The sequence below is a fragment of the Peromyscus californicus genome, unplaced genomic scaffold (assembly GCF_007827085.1).
Source record: "Peromyscus californicus insignis strain IS unplaced genomic scaffold, ASM782708v3 Scaffold_5__1_contigs__length_169319896, whole genome shotgun sequence".
NCBI classification, from domain to species: domain Eukaryota; kingdom Metazoa; phylum Chordata; class Mammalia; order Rodentia; family Cricetidae; genus Peromyscus; species Peromyscus californicus.
This window is the reverse complement of record NW_026294573.1, coordinates 36,999,424-37,017,609: the sequence shown is the minus strand read 5'-3', so window position 1 is coordinate 37,017,609 and position 18,186 is coordinate 36,999,424. Positions and strand designations below refer to the sequence as shown.

Below are 18,186 nucleotides of genomic sequence, written 5' to 3'. Positions count from 1 at the left end.
GGAGGTTGAGAAGCACTGCTCTAGAAAATCATGCTAGCAGGGGGAGGAAGACATGTAAACAAAACTAAAGGATTTTATTTTTTCTTGGCTGTACAGGTTATTGTTTAGGCATAATGGTCATTTCAAGGCACAAATGTCAGTAACACCGTTAGAGGAATTGCACATACAAACCAAGGTCATGAACAGCTTTACTGGAAGTAATGCTTATCTGAGTCATTGGGCCAGGTGTATCCTCTCAAGGACAACTCAGGGGAATTGGTTTTCCTGGTGTGAACAGACTTGAGGCAGTTCCGGGTTTTGAGGGAGGAAGATAGAAAAGGTATAGTAGAAATAATAGTTAACATCTCTAGTAACTAGTAATAGTAACACTAATAGTAAGAACTAAGTATTATGAGCCAGGTTTGCTGATGCATGGCCAATGATCCTAGCACTCAGGAGCCAAGGTAGGAGGATCAAAAGTTCAAGGCCAGCTTGGACTATAAAGGAGATGCTTGTCTCAAAAAACAAAAACCTACCACCACTGCAAACTTAGATATTGTCCTAATGAACATTACTATTTCCATTAGGAAACTAGAATTAACCAGACGTGGTGGTGCATGCCTTTAATCCCAGCACTCAGGAGGCAGAGGCCACCCTTGTTTACAGAGCAAGTTCCAGGACAGCCAGGGCTACATAGAGAAACCCTGCTTCAAACTGCCACCCTACAAAAAGATATTAGAATTATTCCATTTTAGAAGCAAGAAAAGATAAGGTTTAATGGGATTACATTTTATGTAAGGTGACATGTAAGGAACAGTGACTTTTTTTTGAGATAGGGTTTCACTATGTAGTGCTAGCTGTCCTGGAATTCACTCTGTAGACTAGACTGGCCTGGATCTCTGCCTCCTCAGTGCTGGGATTAAAAGCATGAACCACCACCGCACTAGAACAGTGACTTTTAATTCAGGAAACTGACCACACAGTCCGTTTTTAAAACCACAAATCAGATCAGTGACACGATCAGATTCAGAAAGATTTAAGAGTGGAAAAAAATGGATGCAAGACAGAAAAGCATCGTAGAATCACTAGAGATCAATGGAGTATGATGCCTTAAGTGGTGTGGGTTCCTGAGGACCAGAGAAGTTTTTTTCAAACGATTTCTTTCTTTTTATGTGCATTGGTGTTTTGCCTGCGTGTGTTTGTGTGAAGGTGTTGGATCCACTGGAACTGGACTTACTGACAGTTGTGAGCTGCCATGTGGGGGCTGGGAAATTGAATCCGGGTCCCCTGGAAGAGCAGCCAGTGCTCTTAACCTCTGAGCCATCTTCTCCAGCCCTAGAACAGGGTTTTCGAGGCCGGGATGCAATTGAGAAATATTGGGGTGCACAGTTCCCCGAACATGGGGTAATTAGACGTGATCTTGCGTGATCAGATAGGAAGACCCTTACTCAGTTTGGGTCTTGAATGCACAGCATGTAAGGGTCCCGGGAATAAAGAGAGGCGAGGTTTCCCAGGTACCCCCGATTAAAAGAGGATGCCTCAAGGGGCAGCCCTTTCCCACCTTCTCCACTTCTCCCAACAGCAGCCGCGAAAGCGTGGTCGTTTTTTTGAGACGCCCCCCAACTCCAGTCCCGTCCAGGGAAAGCGCTGAGTCATCCCGCCAGGGCGGCCGGGGCGGGGCGGGGCTCAGCCAGGTCCCCCTCCTCCCGCACCCCTGGCCCGCTCCGAGTCTCGCGATAACTTTGTGGGTTATAAAAGCTGCACCCCGCGCACGTCTCGGGCGTCGTCTTCCTTCCTTGCCGTGAGTGTTTCTCAGAGACCTGTGACTCGGCCCTGGTGAGTGTGCGGGTATCGCGCGGGCGCGAAACGAGGCTCGCGCCTCAGGTCACCGGTTCTTTCTGTCCCAGGCCGGGCCCAGCTCCGCAGGGGCGGTCTCGGGCTGAGGCAGCCGGGCGAGGCCTGGTCCCACGAGTGCTCGGACGCTACTCGCATTCTTCACGTGGCCCTTCGTTCCCGGACCTGTTGGAACCTGAGGCTAGCGTTGAGTTTCCTCCTCTCCGTGGAAACTGGCTCTGGTAGAGAGCGTCGTGGAACCGGTAGTGCTTAGTGCTCGACTAAACTCACTGCGCGCCCTCCGCTTGTGTCGCGGTGCTTTCTGAAGTGCTGGGGGTGGGTGATGGCGTGAGTGGCAGGAACCTACGTCCGTCCGGCCAAGTTGGGGCGTTCTCGGCCGATTCCTCTAAAGGAGCTTCGCAGCGGCTGGAAGTCAGTTTTCCCGGATTGGTTGGGTTTTGGAAGTGCCAGGCCATCTTGCAAAGCAAGTTAGATAAAGAAGATGGTGTATCACACTAGATAGGTAGTTGCTAAGCTGCAGCGTGCCCTTGGGGGGAAAAAACCCTTTGGTTAAAGATAATGAGTTAAAAAAAAAAAGCGAAAAGTTTGCGATGAACGACGCTCCTAGCCTTTTGGTTATTGCTGTTATGAACCAAGAAGTTTGGAACTTGGCGCATTCAGACTTGAGTGGTGTAAATTTTGTTTTAGGTTAAGTTTTTTCACTATGTGTATGTGGTCTATGTCTGGGTACATGCACGGGAGTGCAGATGCTCGAGGAGGTTAGAGGTGTGAGACTCCCTGAAGCTAGTTACAGGTGGTTGTGAACCACCCGAAGTGGGTGCCAGAAACCGAGCCAGGGTTCCCTGCAAAGAGCAGTGTAGGCTGTTAACCTTTGAGCCATCTCTAAAGCTCCTAATGGTGTAAATCTTAACAATTTATCTTGGTATTGACCTGGTTAAATAGCAAAAATCGGTTTCTAACAATACTTGGGTTTTTTTTTTTTTGTTTGTTTGTTAGTTTTTTTTTTTTTTTTTTTTTTTTTTTAACGATAGGGTTTCCTGTAACCAGGGCCGTCCTCTAATTGAACTCGGATCCTTCAGCTTCTACTTCCCAAGTTTACACTTGCTATCCCAAATCCTGCCGGTAAAGTGACTCTTCCTATACCTTTGCCCCAAGATATTGGCCCAGAGGTCAGAAACTTTAAAAAAAATTTTTTTAAAGCATTTATGTATGTGTTTGGGCTCTGGTGTTAAGGCAACCTGTAGAAGTGAGTTCCTGCTCCATCTTTATGCAGGTTCAGGGGATTGAACTAAGGTCATCAGGTAGCAAGTGCCTTGATTTACATCCAGAAACTTTTTGAGACAAGTTTTCTCAGTCTTGCCTGAGCTCAGTATCTTCCTTCCTTAGCATCCAGAGTGCTTCACTGTCCCTGGCAGAAACCTTTATTTAAAAAAAAAAAAAATTAAGGCAAGGGCTCACTTAACCTAGGTTGGCTTCAAACAAGTTATGCATAGAGAACTTCTGCTTTAAACACAACACCTAAAGTTTTGAAACAATAAATGCCAATGTCCTGGCATTGTGTTGCTTGGATCCTTGTGTCTGTTCCCCCTCTTTCCTGCTTCTGCCTAATGAATGTATAGAATAAAATGCTGTTGAAAAAACTGGTTCAGAAAGGGTGGTAGAGCTGACTTATTTAGACTGTGGAGCTGTTTGTAAGTGAAAACAAAGGCTGATATTCAGTCTTGTTTTACCCAGAAGTTGGAGCTTTTGGGTTGTGACCCTTGACTGCGATAGCCTGTGCTTACTATAATAATATAAAACAATGTATTCAAAGCTACTGGACAGTTCCATGATTGAGCTACAGTTAAGTTCCTAGGTAGGTGAAAGCACTTAGTTATTTAGAAGAACAGGCTTGTTTCAATTTTTGTTGTTGTTGCCCTTTTCAGCTGATAGCAAGATGTCTTCAGGAAATGCAAAAATTGGGCATCCTGCCCCCAACTTCAAAGCCACAGCTGTTATGCCAGATGGACAATTCAAAGATATCAGCCTAAGTGAATACAAAGGTAAGAATTAACTAAACTGGGCAAGAGGCCACTTCATATGTCTCCATGTTGAAGTGAAGTCATGGTTAGGACAAGAGTAGTTATCCTAGATATAAGCCTCTTACATTTACCTGATTACCTTTTTAGTGGTACTTATATTATTGGAAAGATTCTTGAGTTTTGAAGTACTGGGGATTGAATTTAGGGCCTCAACACATGCTAGCAACCCTCTACCACTGAATTCCATCCTCCACCCTCATCTCTCTCTCTCTCTCTCTCTCTCTCTCTCTCTCTCTCTCTCTCTCTCACTCTCTCTCTCTCTCTCTCTAGTTGGTGTTGTAAAAACAGGGTCTCTATGTAGTTCTCCATATCCTGGAGCTCACTATTTACATCTGGCTGGCCTTGAACTCATAGGGATCCTCCAGCCTCTGCCTCCTTTGTACTAGGATTAAAGGCATATGCCACTGTGCCCTCTGGTTCTTTCTTTCCTTTTTTTTTTTTTTTCTTTGTAGTTTTTTTCCCCCTCTTTTGGTTCTTTCCTTTTTTTTTTTTTAAAGATTTATTATGCATACAGTGTTCTGCCTGCATGTGTCCCTACAGGCCAGAAGAGGGCACCAGACTCATTACAGGTGGTTGTGAGCTACCTTGTGGGTGCTGGGAATTGAACTCAGGACCTCTGGAAGAACAGCCAGTGCTCTTAACCTGAGCCATCTCTCCAACCCCTTTCTTTTCTTTTTTGTTTGCTTGTTTGAGACAAGGTCTCATCTCACTATCCCCTGGTTGACCTGGACGTTGATACGTAGGTTTGCTTTCATTAAAAGTGTCTGCCATCAGTGCTTGGCCTTCTCCCCCTCTCTTTTTTTGGGGGTGTTTTTCGAGACAGGGTTTCTCTGTGTAACAGCTCTGGCTGTCCTGGCCATTCCTCTTTTTTGGGGGGTGGGGTTTAAGACAGGGTTTCTCTGTGTAGCCCTGGCTGTCCTGGAACTCACTTGTAGACCAGGCTGGCCTTGAACTCAGAGATTTGTCTGACTTCGCCTCCTGAGTGCTGGGACTAAAGGCGTGTGCCACCATAGCCCGGCCTTAAGTTGGAAAACTTTTAAAACATTTTTTATTTTTATGTGTATGGGTGGTTTTTTTTTTCTGTGCACCATGTGCACACAAATAGGGGGACATTGGATCCCCTGGGACTGGAACTATAGATTTTTGTGAGCCCCCACATCTGTACTGGACCTCGGGAGGAGCAGCCATTGTGATTAACCTCTGAGCCATCTTTGTAGTCCCCTTCATCTCTTGTTTTAAGAAAACTTTACTACATTTAGTCTTTCACATCAAATCTTTGGAGCTGTGGCTTTGCTTCTGCTCACAGGGAAAACTTGGTAACTGCAGTTACATTTTGTTTGCCATGGTTTCATACAGATACTTGACAGATTCTGCTAATGTTCTACCTTCCCTCCTTTCTTTTTAAAAAAATTGACTCCCCAGCTGAGTGTAGTGGTGCATCAAGTGGGTCTCTGGATTTCAGGCCAGCCAAAGCTGCTTAGTGATACCCTGTCTCAAAAAAAAGCAATAATAAATTAATTAGTTTTTAAGGGCTATTTATTTTTATGTGTGTGAGTTTTACCTGCACACACAACACTGCTTGTGTGCATGGGTGTTGGAGCTCTTGGAACTGTAGTTACAGATGGTTGTGAGCTGCTGTGTGGCTGCTTGGATCCCAACAGTCCGTTGAGTCCTTTGAAAGAGCAGCACGAATACTCATAACTGCTGAGCTATCTCTGATTGCCATTCTTCTCTCCTTCCTTACAGCCTCAGTAGCTAGTTCTTTTGGGACCATTGAGAACACGGATTCTTTAGTTACAAGGCTTAAATGCTGGTATTAATTGTACCTTTCTTAGTGGTACATAAGTTTCTGGAGATAGCTTTTGGGTAAAATGCTCAGTTAAATTCTCTGACATCAGACTTTGTTGTTGGGATGAGAACAGCTACTGTGGGCCCTATGGAAAATATCTCTTAGAGCAAACAGTTTAAAATGCACCTCCATGGGCCTGGAGAGATGGCTCAGTGGTTAAGAGCACTGGCTGCTCTTCCAGAGGTCCTGAGTTCAATTCCCAGCACCCACATGGTGGCTCACCACCATCTATAATGAGATCTGGTGCCCTCTTCTGGCATGTAGGCATACATGCAAGCAGGACACTATACACAATAAATAAATAAATCTTTAAAAAAAAAAAAAAAAATGCACCTCCAGGGAGGTGACCCTGGCACATGGTCTAGGGAGTAGTTGCTCTCTGCCCTGTAGGGCTGGGTCTACTGAGGCTTCAAAGTGCTTGTTAAGCAAAGCCACAGAGAGATTGCTTAGATGAGTCAAGGACTGCTTGTTTTGACTTTCAGACGTAGTTGCTACCCAAAAATAAGTGGATATTTGGAAATGTTCCAGTTCAACCATTAGGTATGGTGAGAGGCTTCATGGCCCATCTAAAGATTTACTTTAGTGATAATCTGAGTTACTAAAGGAAAATGGAACTAGAAGGCCTGTTACCTTATACCAGTACTTTGGGTACTTTTGGTGTAAAATTTTTCTAGTTAGGTCCTGTTGGGCTTGTTAGGAACACACTTGTGTTGTGATTCATGAAATTACTTAAACATAGCCCATGAAGGCTGGGAACATGTTCATCAGATGCAAGTACTTACTGCACAAGCCTGAGGACTCAGATTTATTTCAGTCCATGGAACCTACATAAAAATAGGATTCATTGGTTGGCTTCTATAATCCCACTAATGCTATTCTAAATAGATGGAGCTAACTAGTCTGTTGTACCACATCTTAACAACAGAAACAAGAAACCCTGCCCATAACAAGATAGAAAGGGAGAAATTTACCCATGAGATTGCCTAATTATTCTTCCATCATTGCATAAAGGCCGTCTTTACTTTCTGTCTTCGTTGTTGGTTTGTCTTTTTTATTTTATTATTAAATTTAGTTATTTTATGTGTGTGGGTGTTTGTCTGCATATATGTCTATCATACATGTATGTCTGGTGCTTCAAGAGGCCAGGAGAGTGTCTTGGACCCCCTGGTATTGGAATTAGACAGTTGTGAGCCATCATGCGGATACTGGGAATTAAATCTGGGACCTCTAGGAGAGTAGCCAGCTCTTAACTGTTCTATGACCTCAAACTCCTGATTCTCCTGTCCCTACCTCCCAAGTCCTAGGATAATGGCCTTGAATTTCTACCCCCAACTTTTGTTGTTGTTGGTTGTTTTTTGTTTTTGTTTTTTTTGAGACGGTGTTTCTCTGTAGCCCTGACTGTCCTGGAACTTGCTCTGTAAACCAGGCTGGCCTTGAACTCAGATCGATCTGCCTCTCCCCCCCCCCCCAGTGCTGCCACCACCAGGCGGTTGTTTTGTTTTTGACAGAGTCTCCTGTAGTCCAGGTTAGCTTGGAATTTATTAAATAGCCTAGGCTGGTCTTGAACTTTTGATTTTCCTGCTTTTGTCTCCTGAAAGCTAGATTACAGCCAGAGTTAGTTACCACACCGTGTGTGTGTGTGTGTGTGTGTGTGTGTGTGTGTGTGTGTGTGTGTGTGTGTGTGTGTGTGTGTGTGTGTGTGTGTGTTTTGGGGTGGGTGGTTGCTTTTTTGGAGATTGTCTTACTATGTATCTGGGAGCTGGCCTGGAGCTCGCTATGTAGCTCAGGCTGGTCTCTGACTATTTTTCTGCCACTGTATTCCACCCTGACTTCCTCTTTGGACTCATCATTTTACAGTAGAGGAGAGAGACATCCATCCATTTTGCCTTTGCTTTCTGAATGTACCACCACACTTCATTTTCTAGGTACTGTTTATAATAAAGTCCATCCTTGCCGCCCCTCTCCTTTTTATCATTGAAATAACTTGATGTGTGTGCTAATATTAGCCTCTCAGAAGATCAGAATTAGGCTGAATACTGTTTATTCTATAGTTAGCATTCAAAGAATATAGAGGCAAATAATATAGAATTGAAATAGAAGAAATGGCTTTACTTCAGGCTTTCTTGGTATAAAGGTAACTTCTAAGAGCCATCTTTATTGAGCATCCTAACATTGTGTGATAACTGTGTCTGTCGTTAACTTTAAAAGTCTTCCATAGGAAAAGATCTTTGCAAAGGAATATTGTAGGAATTTCTTGTTTTCATTGATTGTCTCTAACCCTGGCTTATCTGGTTCTTACTGTGTAGTTCAGGCTGGCCTCAAACTCACAGCAGTCCTCCTGCCCTGAGTGCTAGGATTACAGGCGTGTAATAGCACCCCTAGATCAGAAACTCAGTTTCAAAGCTAACCTTTTGATTACTTATTTTTCCTCCCCAGGAAAATATGTCGTATTCTTCTTTTATCCTCTTGATTTTACTTTTGTGTGCCCCACTGAGATCATTGCTTTCAGTGATAGGGCAGAAGAATTTAAGAAACTCAATTGCCAAGTGATTGGAGCTTCTGTGGATTCTCACTTCTGTCATCTGGCATGGTAAAGTTTTTGGTCCCATTTCGCATGTGGAATTTTTTGCTTTTTGTTTTTGAGTCGGGGTTAATACGTAACTCAGGTCAGCGTTCTTTCATTTTGTAGTATCTCCAGCCTTAGCTTCATGAGTAGCTGGGAATACAGGAGTATACCACAACACCTGGCAGTATGTTGTGGATTTCTTGAACAAGTTTAGAGGTTTGGCAGTAGACTTAAGTATTGGCTTCTGGGCTCCAACTTCCTTTCTCTGCCTAGCAGCAGAGGCACATCAGCTTGAGTTGCTGTTGTCTGATATAGACTGATGACCACTCTTGTCATCAAGCCCTTCAGTTTACTGTTGGAAAAAGTGTTTTGGGAAAGGGTATCTGAAAGATGAGGTCCAGCTAATATTCTTGCTTCACAAATGTTTGAATGAATGGATTCTAAGAATGCCTTTTGCTTTAGGATTAATACACCCAAGAAACAAGGAGGATTGGGACCCATGAACATTCCTTTGGTATCAGATCCCAAGCGTACCATTGCTCAGGATTATGGAGTCTTAAAGGCTGATGAAGGCATCTCTTTCAGGTATGTACTTTAAGGGTGGGAGGTGGCAGTTACTATGAGAATGGTCTTGTTAGCTAATAGTCATTTATTTGGAAAAGCCAGAACACATGATCTGAGGAGCATCTTTCCTCATGTCATTTTCATTGTGTATGTGCCCTGTGGATGTCAGAAGACCTGGAGTGTTGTTCTCAGACAGTGTCCACTGTTTTTTAGAGATAGTGTCCCATTGGCTACAGACTTGCCAGGTAGGCTGGGCTGGCTGGTAAGTAAGTCTCAAGGACTTGCCTGTTTCTGCCTCCTCAGTGTTGGGATTGTGTGCTTAATTTTAAATACATATTTATTGTATGTGTTGTGTTTGGATGTTTGCATACATGTGTGTATGTGTACCACCTATGCCCATTGGATCCCCTGGAACTGGAGCTAAAAATGGTTGTGAGGCACCATTCCAGTGCTCAGAATCAAACTTAGGTCCTCTGGAGAGGGCAGCCAGTACTCTTAATCTCTGAGCCATCTCTCCAACTCCTTGATTTTTTTTTTCGTAATTTATTTTATTTTTTAAAGGTGAGATTACTTGTTTGGTAATTTTTTATTTTCTTTAATTTTTTTTTTTTTTTGGTTTTTCGAGACAGGGTTTCTCTGTGTTGCTTTGTGCCTTTCCTGGAACTCACTTTGGAGACCAGGCTGGCCTCGAACTCACAGAGATCCACCTGCCTCTGCCTCCCGAGTGCTGAGATTAAAGGCGTGCACCAGCACCACCACCACCACCACCACCGCTCCGAGGTAATTTATTTATTTATTTATTTTTTATTTTTTTATTTTTTTAAGATTTATTTATTATGAGCCGGGCGGTGGTGGCGCACGCCTTTAATCCCAGCACTCGGGAGGCAGAGCCAGGTGGATCTCTGTGAGTTCGAGGCCAGCCTGGACTACCAAGTGAGTTCCAGGAAAGGCGCAAAGCTACACAGAGAAACCCTGTCTCGAAAAACCAAAAAAAAAAAAAAAAAAAAAAAAAAAAAAAAAAAAAAAAAAGATTTATTTATTATGTACCGTGTCCTGCCTGCATGCCTTCACACCAGAAGAGGGCACCAGATGTCATTACAGATGGTTGTGAGCCACCATGTGGTTGCTGGGAATTGAACTCAGGACCTCTGGAAGAACAGCTACTGCTCTTAACCTCTGAGCCATCTCTCCAGCCCGTAATTTATTTTTTTAATGGGTTCTGGGGCTCAAATTCGGGTGCTCATACTTGGAAGAGCATCACTTTACTTTTTTCCCCAGCCTCTTTGTTTTATTTTTGAGACAATTTTGTTATGATATAGCTCAAATTGGCTTTGAATTTGCTATATAGTTCAAGTTGACCTCATACTAGTGATCCTCTTCTCAGCCTCCTGGGAACTAGAACTTGTAGGTATGTGCTGCTATGCCTATCCTCCAACCCATTTTATTTTGGACATGGTGTCTGATAGCTGAGGATGTTCTTGTACTCCTGATCTACTGTTTCCACTTTTCTTTTGTTCACTACTCCTTCTGGTTTATGTGGTCCTGGGGATCAAACCCAGGGTTTTCTGCATGCTTGATAAGCATGCTGCCAACTGAGCTGCATCTATTTCTCATTGCATTTTTCAGTGTAGTGGTCACACTAATAGTAGGCTAGTATAACTCTTATAGAACAGTCCATTCATTTCCTTAGGACTTCTGTGCAAAACTTTGACTTGTAATGCCTCTTTCTCAATTCTTCAATCTCTTCCACCCAGGGGCCTCTTTATTATTGATGATAAAGGTATCCTTCGACAGATCACTATAAATGATCTTCCTGTTGGCCGCTCTGTGGATGAGATTCTGAGACTAGTGCAGGCCTTCCAGTACACTGACAAGCATGGTGAAGGTAAGTCATCTACCTGCTAATGAGACAGCAGTATGGTAGGGTGCAAAGGCTATTGGGTAATTGTGTCTATGCAAGAAATGGAAGTGTTTGTTTTTTATTTTTCAAGACAGGGTTTCTCTGTGTAACTTTGGCTGTCCTAAAACTTGCCCTGTTGACCAGGTTGACCTCAAACTCAGAGATCCACCTGTGCTGGGGTTAAATGCATGCACCATACTTGGTGGAAAGGTTTTTGTTTTTGCCTTTTTTTTTTTTTTTTTTTTAAATGTATAAGGAGCTCGAAGGCTGGAGAGACGGATCAGAGATTAAGAGCACTGGTTGCTCTTCCAGAGGATCCAGGTTCAATTCCCAGCATCCTCATGGCAGCTTACACTGTCTAGAATTCCAGTTTCAGGGGATCTGGCACCCTCACACAGACATACATGTAGACAAAACACCAATGTACCTAAAATAAAAAATAAAAAAATTTTTTTTTTAAATTAGGAGCTTAAGAGGTTAAATGAACTTGCTCTCTTGTAGAGGACCTGGATTTGATCCCTAGCACACACATGTCTATCACAAATAGTCTATTATAATTCCAGTTCTGGGAGGACCAGCGCCCTCTTCTGATCTCCAAGGGCACAAGGCATGTATGTGGTACAGGCAAAAAACTCATACACATAAAATCTTAAAAAATTATTTATGGTTGCTAGGAATGTAGTTCAGTGGTAACTTCTAACCTGTGAATTCCTGAGGTTTGTGTCCAGCCCACATGGTGTCAATTTATTTTTGGGGCTGAAGATGTAACTTAGTATAATCCTAGCACTTCTGGGAGGAAGAGGCCCGAGGATCATGAGGTCAGGCTCATAGAGGCTAGTTAGTGAGTTACAGGGCTACAGTGAGTTTTAGGGCTACCTGCTCAAAAAAGAGTGGGGTAGGGTAGGTGTGTGAGAAATAGAGAAGAAGATGAGGTAAAGTTTTAGAGTCAAAGGAATTATTTTGCCATGTAGAAGTCTGTTCTTGCTACTTGCACTGGCTCAGTTCTGTAATTCTAGCATGTGCAATTTCAAGACAACCTGGGCTAAAGAGTTAATTAAGTCTTTGTCTGGGATTAAAGTCATGTGACACTATTGCCTAGCAAGGCCATTGTATTCTACATGGCAAGTTTCAGGTATCCAAGACAAGGTCTCCCAAAAGTGTTTAAGGAAGGCAACTGGAAAATAGCTCAGGAGTTAGGAGCACTTGCAGCTCTTCCAGAAGACCTGAATTCAGTCCTCAGCATTCATACCAAGTTACTCATAAATATTTGCCTGTCATTCTCGCTCCAGAGGAGCTGACATCCTCTTCATGGTCTCTGGATATTCATACATACACAGAGACACAAATTAAAAGTAATAAGTGCTGGAGAAATGGCTCAGGGATTCAGAGCAGCGGCTGCTCTTTCAGAGGACTATGGTTTGATTACCAGAACCTGCAGGGTGGCTCACAACTATCTTGTAACTCCAGTTCAAGGGAATCTGATACCCTCTTCTGGTCTTCTTGGGCATTGGATACAATGTGGTGCACACACATACATGCAGGCAAAATACTCATAAAGTAAAAATGAAAGAAAATTTAAAAAATAAATCTTAACAGGAAAAAAAAATAGGGGTTAGAGAGATGGTTCAGTGGTTAAGACATTCTGTTCCACCCACATGACAGACAGCTCACAATTTCTGTTACTTCTGTCCCTGGAGATCAGACGTCCTCTTCTGGTTTCCTCAGGTACTGCATGCATGTGGTTCAGAGACATACATATAAGTAAAACATTCATAGACATACAAAGAAAGCGTAATCCTTGTAAATTCTAAACATGATTTGGTATGTTTCTCTTTTTTGAGATGAGATAGTATCTTCCTATGTAATCAATGCTGGCCTTCAACTATGTAGCCCAGCCTGTCTTCAGATTCCTACAAATCTTCCTCAGCATCCCAAGTGCTAGGAATAGAAGTATGAGCCACCATTGCTGCCTATTGATTCTGGGTCCTCTGGAAGAGCAACCAGTGCTCTTAACTGCTGAGCCATTTTTCCAGCCCCTCCTCTTGTTTACATTATTGTTTTAAATTTTATTTTGTATATGTGGATGTGTGCCGTGATGCACCAGTGGAGGTCAGAGGACAACTCTAGCGTCAGTTCTTTGCTTCCACTGAGGGTTCTGGTCATCACCACACTTAGCTTGTCAGACTTATCTGGGAAGTGTGTTTACCCACTAAGCCATTTTGCTGGTCCCACTTTTAATTTTTAGTCAAGTATTAAATAGAATATAGCCCCCTGGACCAGGTGTCTGTGCTGTTAACATGTTCCTTATGTTTATAATCTCATGCTTTGAGGGTAGGGCTGGAGAGAGAAAGGTAAATAATCATACTCACTTTTAGAGGCCTGTTAAAATTCTGGTTTTGCCTCTTTTTTTAAATTTTTTTTAATTTTTTTTTATTATGTATACAGCATAAATGACAGCAGGCCAGAAGAGAGCACCAGATCTCATTACTGATGGTTGTGAGCCACCATGTAGTTGCTGGGAATTGAACTCGGGACCTCTGGAAGAGCAGTCAGTGCTCTTAACCTCTGAGCCATCTCTCCAGCCCCTAGTTTTGTCTCTTACAGAAGGTTAAAGCTGTTAGAATATGGATTAATTGAACATCTGAGTGATCTAAAGGTGTTTGGCTAGTGTGGAAGGCTGATAATCGGACAGTAAGCTCAGATAATTTTAAAGTATTTGCATGTATGGACGTTAGTCTGACTGCTTCTGAGATTGCTCCATAGTATTGAGTGAGGGTCACTGCTAAAGTAAAAGGAACATATGTTGTTCGAGTGTCTAAAGGTCTTATCATAAACCCGGAGCCATTGGGTGCTAGAATGCTGCTGAGCCGTCTCTCTAGTCCTCTCATTTAGTTCTTGTTCCATGTTTTCAGTACTCAGAATTGACCACAGTCTGATATTGAGGCCATCATCTTTGGATTAATCGAGGCTTCCCTCTTATTTTCACAAAAGAAATTGAGATTTCTTTCTGCTGTATTACTACCTTTTTTTTTTCCCTTGGAGACAGGATCTTACTATATAGTGCTGCCTGGACTGGCCTGAAACTCGATATGTAGACCGCCTGCCTCTGCCTTCCGAGTCACCCACCATACTTGTTTGTATTACTAGACTTTGATGAATACATGTCTCAAATGGAAGTGGAAAAATCAGATTTCCTTTGCCTTTATTTCTAGCTTGAAGTTGTTATGCAGAAAATACAGCCATTCTCACACTTTTTCCTAAGGGTGTGAAAGATGGAAGTAGAGGGCAGTTATTAGTGAAGCGGCATTCGTACAAGTGCTCTTTTGTAGTTTCGCAGTTAATGCTGAAGTAGGAGCAGTTAGGTATGGTAGGTTGCACCTGACATCACCTCCTGGCTTTAAATTAGCTTATTAACTACTTGGCTTTCAAGGATGGTTTGTTACCTCTTCCCTTTTTTTCTTAATTTAAGTAGTATGTGAAGCATACATAAAATTGTATACAGCATGTGAATTATTAGCCCTTCTATAAATCTTAATGTCTTGTTATGTATATTTTAGACAGGTTTTTTTTTTTTTTTTCTTTTTGGTTTTTCCAGACAGGGTGTCTTTGTGTAACTACTGACTGTACTAGAACTTACCCTGTAGACCAGGCTGGCCTTGAACTCACAGAGATCAGCCTGCCTTTGCCTCCCAAGTGCTGGAATTAAAGGTGTGCATCACCACTGCCCTTCAGACAGTTTATTGTTATATGTAAGTGCAGATGAAGTTTTATTGCTTAGATTTTGGGTGCAAATAAGTGATCTATCTATAATAGTAGGTTAGGGCTGTGGTGAAACTTTTTTAGCCTTATACCAAAAGCTTAAGTGACAGATTACAAAGTTGAGTTACCCTAGGACAAGATTTATATTGTTTTTTTTGCCTCCCCAGCATCAGATTTTTTTTTTTAAACACTTTGGCAGCAGGCATGTAATATTAAGGGTTAAACCTAGGGCCTTGGGCATACTAGGCAAACACTGTACTATACTACTGGGCTATATTATGTATCTCCAGTCTTCTTTGTGTTTTTTTTAAAGATTATTTATTAAAGTTATGTATGTGTGGGTGGGTCTGAGCAGGTGCTAGCAGCATCTAGAGGGTGTTGAGTTCCAGGCAGTTGTACACTGTCTGGTGTTAGTATACACTAAGCTCTCTCTCCAGCCGCTCTAGGTTTCCTTTTACTTTTTTTTGTTTAGGTTTTTGGTTTTTTGTTGTTGTTTTGTTTTGTTTTTTGTTTTTTTGAGACAGGCTTTTTCTGTGTAACAGCTCTGGCTGTTGTAGAACTCACTTTGTAGACCAGGCTGGCCTGAGATCTGCTTGCCTCTGGGATTATAAAGGCGTGTGCTATTTGGCTACTTTTGCATTTTGAGATAGTCTCCCATCAAGACTAGCTTGGAATTTGGCCTAGACTGGCTTCCCGCTGTGGCAAGTACTTGAGTCCTGGGATTAGTAGGCACAAGCCATTCCCAGCTTTGTGGTTTGGTTTGGATTTTTGATTTGGGAATCTTATATCATTCACCCCTGTCCACTCCCACCCCCCAAAAAAACAAATTTAAGTCAATTTTGTGTTGGCCATATACTTAGAGCATGTTCAAACTCCTACTGGCCAGCCCCTCCCCCCAAGGAAAAGTGTATCTTTCTCCCAGAAGCCATATACTGTGGAGAGCCATGTGGTAGCTGGTAAGGGGCAGGCCAGCTCACCTTCATGATCATCCCATGCCAGCAAGGGGTGGGGCCAACTCCTGAGCTCATGCCCACACAGGGCTACCTTGTGGTTTTTGTTTTTTGTTTTTTTGAAACAGATCTCTCTCACTTGCCTGGAATTCACTATGTAGACTAGGCCAGCCTTGGATTTCCAGAGATTTGGCTGCTTCTGCTTCTTGAGTGCTGGAGTAAAGGCATGGGCCATGCAAAATTTGTAGTCTAGGCTGACCTCATGCAAAATTTGTAGTCTAGGCTGACCTCGAACTCATAATTCTCCTGTGTCCATTTCTTCAGCATATCTTGCCAGTGTGTGCCACCATAGCAAGACAGCCCTTTGTTCATACAGATGAGGGAGGCAGATACACTCCACTGAGCAGGTTAATAATTAGTGATACCTTTCTCTTGCAGTGTGCCCTGCCGGCTGGAAACCTGGCAGTGATACCATCAAGCCTGATGTCCAAAAGAGCAGAGAATATTTCTCTAAGCAGAAGTGAGCACTGGGCCATTTTTCTGCCAGGCTGCATTGGTCAACCAGAAGAAAATTTCTTGTACTCTGTTCGTGCTTAAACAAAATGTGGTGTGATACAAGACATCCCTTTCCTACAGTACTGGGGGCGGTTAGCCTTTCTTCCACTATTGGGAATAGCCTGAGGTTTATTGTGAGTTGCAGAAATCAACCTGTTGTTCTTTTTTTTAGTATCCATTAAACTTGATCTCTGAGAACTTGGTGATTCATTTTAAGGCAATAGTAGATTTTTTGGTGTAGATGAACGTGTGTGTTGTATGTTGTTTGTGTGTAAATGTGGAAGCCAGAGAGTGTTCAGGTGCTATTTACTTTTTTAAATTTTCTTCCAAAGGATTTATATGTATGAATCTTTTCCTTGCATATGCACTATGTACCTGCCTGTTGTATCCCCTATGGGGATTATTGTCAGCCACAGTTGTGGGTGCTGGGAATTGAACCTGGGTCTACTGCAAGAGTAGCAAGCAGCAAATGTCCTAACCACTAGCCATCTCTCCAGTCCCTTACTTTTTGAGGCAGGATCTCTTACTGATATGGAACTTGACATGTAGATGTGGCTAGCAAACTCAGGATCTGCTTCTCTCTCCAGTGCTGGTTTTATAAGCACGGCCTATCATGCTTGGCTTCTTTTTTGATAGAGGAGTTCCATGGACCTAATTCATTTCCTCATAAAGAGCACTTTATGGCTGAGCTATCTCCATCGCCTCTGCTATTCTTAAAAAAATTAAGTTTAAGAGCTGCCTCAGGGCTGGAGGTATAGCTCTTGGTAGAGTGCTTACCTGGTGTTCTGCTTTGCAGCTGGGGGTGGGACCAGCTGCTGCCTAGGAATGGTATTGTGCAGTGGACTGGGCCCTTCTAAGTCAGTTAGACACCCCCCCCACACACACAAAAAAATGCCACAGCCCAGTCTCATCTAGACAATTCTTCAGTTGGGGTTTCCTCTCCCAGGAGACTAGTTTACTGTCAAGTTGACAAATTAACCAGTGTGTTCTAACTCTACTGCCACATAAATGGTGTAATGGGACATACCTGTAATACCAGTACTAGAGAAGTGAAGGCACAAGAAAATATCAGAGTAGTACTCCGGAGGCAGAAGCAGGTGGATCTCTGAGTTCGAGGCCAGCCTGGTCTACAGAGCAAGTTCCAGGACAGGCTCCAAAGCTACACAGAGAAACCCTGTCTCGAAAAACCAAAAAAAGAAAAAAAGAAAGATTAAGAGGTTTACCTGTGTGGACAGCACTCTACTCTGCACTACCCACAACTCCAGCATGACTGTGTAAGGATTTCATAAACACCTGTGTAGCTAGAGTTTTCCTGCCTGGCCCACAGTCAGGACAAATCTCTGTCACCCGCCAGTCCCACGGCCACTCAGACCCGACCAAGTAAACACAGAGCCTTATATTGGTTGCAAACTGTATGGCCGTGGCAGGCTTCTTGCTAACTGTTCTTACAGCTTAAATTAATCCATTTCCATTAATCTATACCCTGCCACATGGCTCGTGGCTTACCGGCATCTTTACATGCTGTTTCTCATCATGGCGGCTGGCGGTGTCTCCTGACTCAGCCTTCCACTTCCCAGCTCTATTCTCCTCCTTGTCCCGCCTATACTTCCTGCCTGGCCACGGGCCAATCAGTGATTTATTTATTGACCAATCAGCAACACATTTGCATACAGACCATCCCACAGCACTTCCCCTTTTCTTTTCTTAAAAAGGAAGGTTTTAACCTTTACACATCTCCAAAGTCAGCTTGGTGTATTTGGGAATTTGGGCTTAGCTTCTCTTATTACTTCCTGCTGGAGGGGGGCGCTGTATCTTCTGGGGAAACAAAGAAAATTTTAGGATCATGGAGTAGTCCGTGAGGCTGTATCGTCTGAGCCAGTTGCCTTGAAACCATTTTGGATGTTGGATCATCTGGGCCTTGGTGTCACCTTTCAGGGGGTCTTGGCTGGTCAAACCTGATGTATCTTAATGTGGAACAAATCCATAGCCTCTGGCTTTCTGTGGGAACAAAAGCAGAATCTCCTTTCCAAAGCAACATATCCTTATATCCAAATTTTGAAGTTAAGGTACCTTTAAAATACACATTTTGGCATAACTCAACAGCTTTTACAATCAAATGTTTTTCTGCA

The 18,186-nt window shown here is 43.0% G+C and overlaps 1 protein-coding gene across 3 annotated transcripts; it reads left to right on the top strand.

Annotated features, from left to right (window-relative positions):
- Nucleotides 1-1,654: 1,654 nt before the first annotated feature.
- Prdx1 (peroxiredoxin 1) lies at nt 1,655-16,255 on the top strand. 3 transcript variants are annotated; one of them, XM_052715349.1, is made up of 6 exons: nt 1,655-1,815; nt 3,759-3,875; nt 8,200-8,353; nt 8,792-8,914; nt 10,648-10,778; nt 15,941-16,255. In XM_052715349.1, the coding sequence occupies exons 2-6, from the start codon at nt 3,770-3,772 to the stop codon at nt 16,024-16,026; spliced, it is 600 nt and encodes a 199-aa protein (XP_052571309.1). In that variant the 5' UTR covers nt 1,655-1,815; nt 3,759-3,769; the 3' UTR covers nt 16,027-16,255. The 3 variants fall into 3 exon arrangements, with proteins under 3 accessions (XP_052571309.1, XP_052571310.1, XP_052571311.1); XM_052715350.1 differs by lacking the exon at nt 1,655-1,815 and adding an exon at nt 1,883-2,075; XM_052715351.1 differs by lacking the exon at nt 1,655-1,815 and adding an exon at nt 2,228-2,244.
- The last annotated feature ends 1,931 nt before the right edge of the window (nt 16,256-18,186 follow it).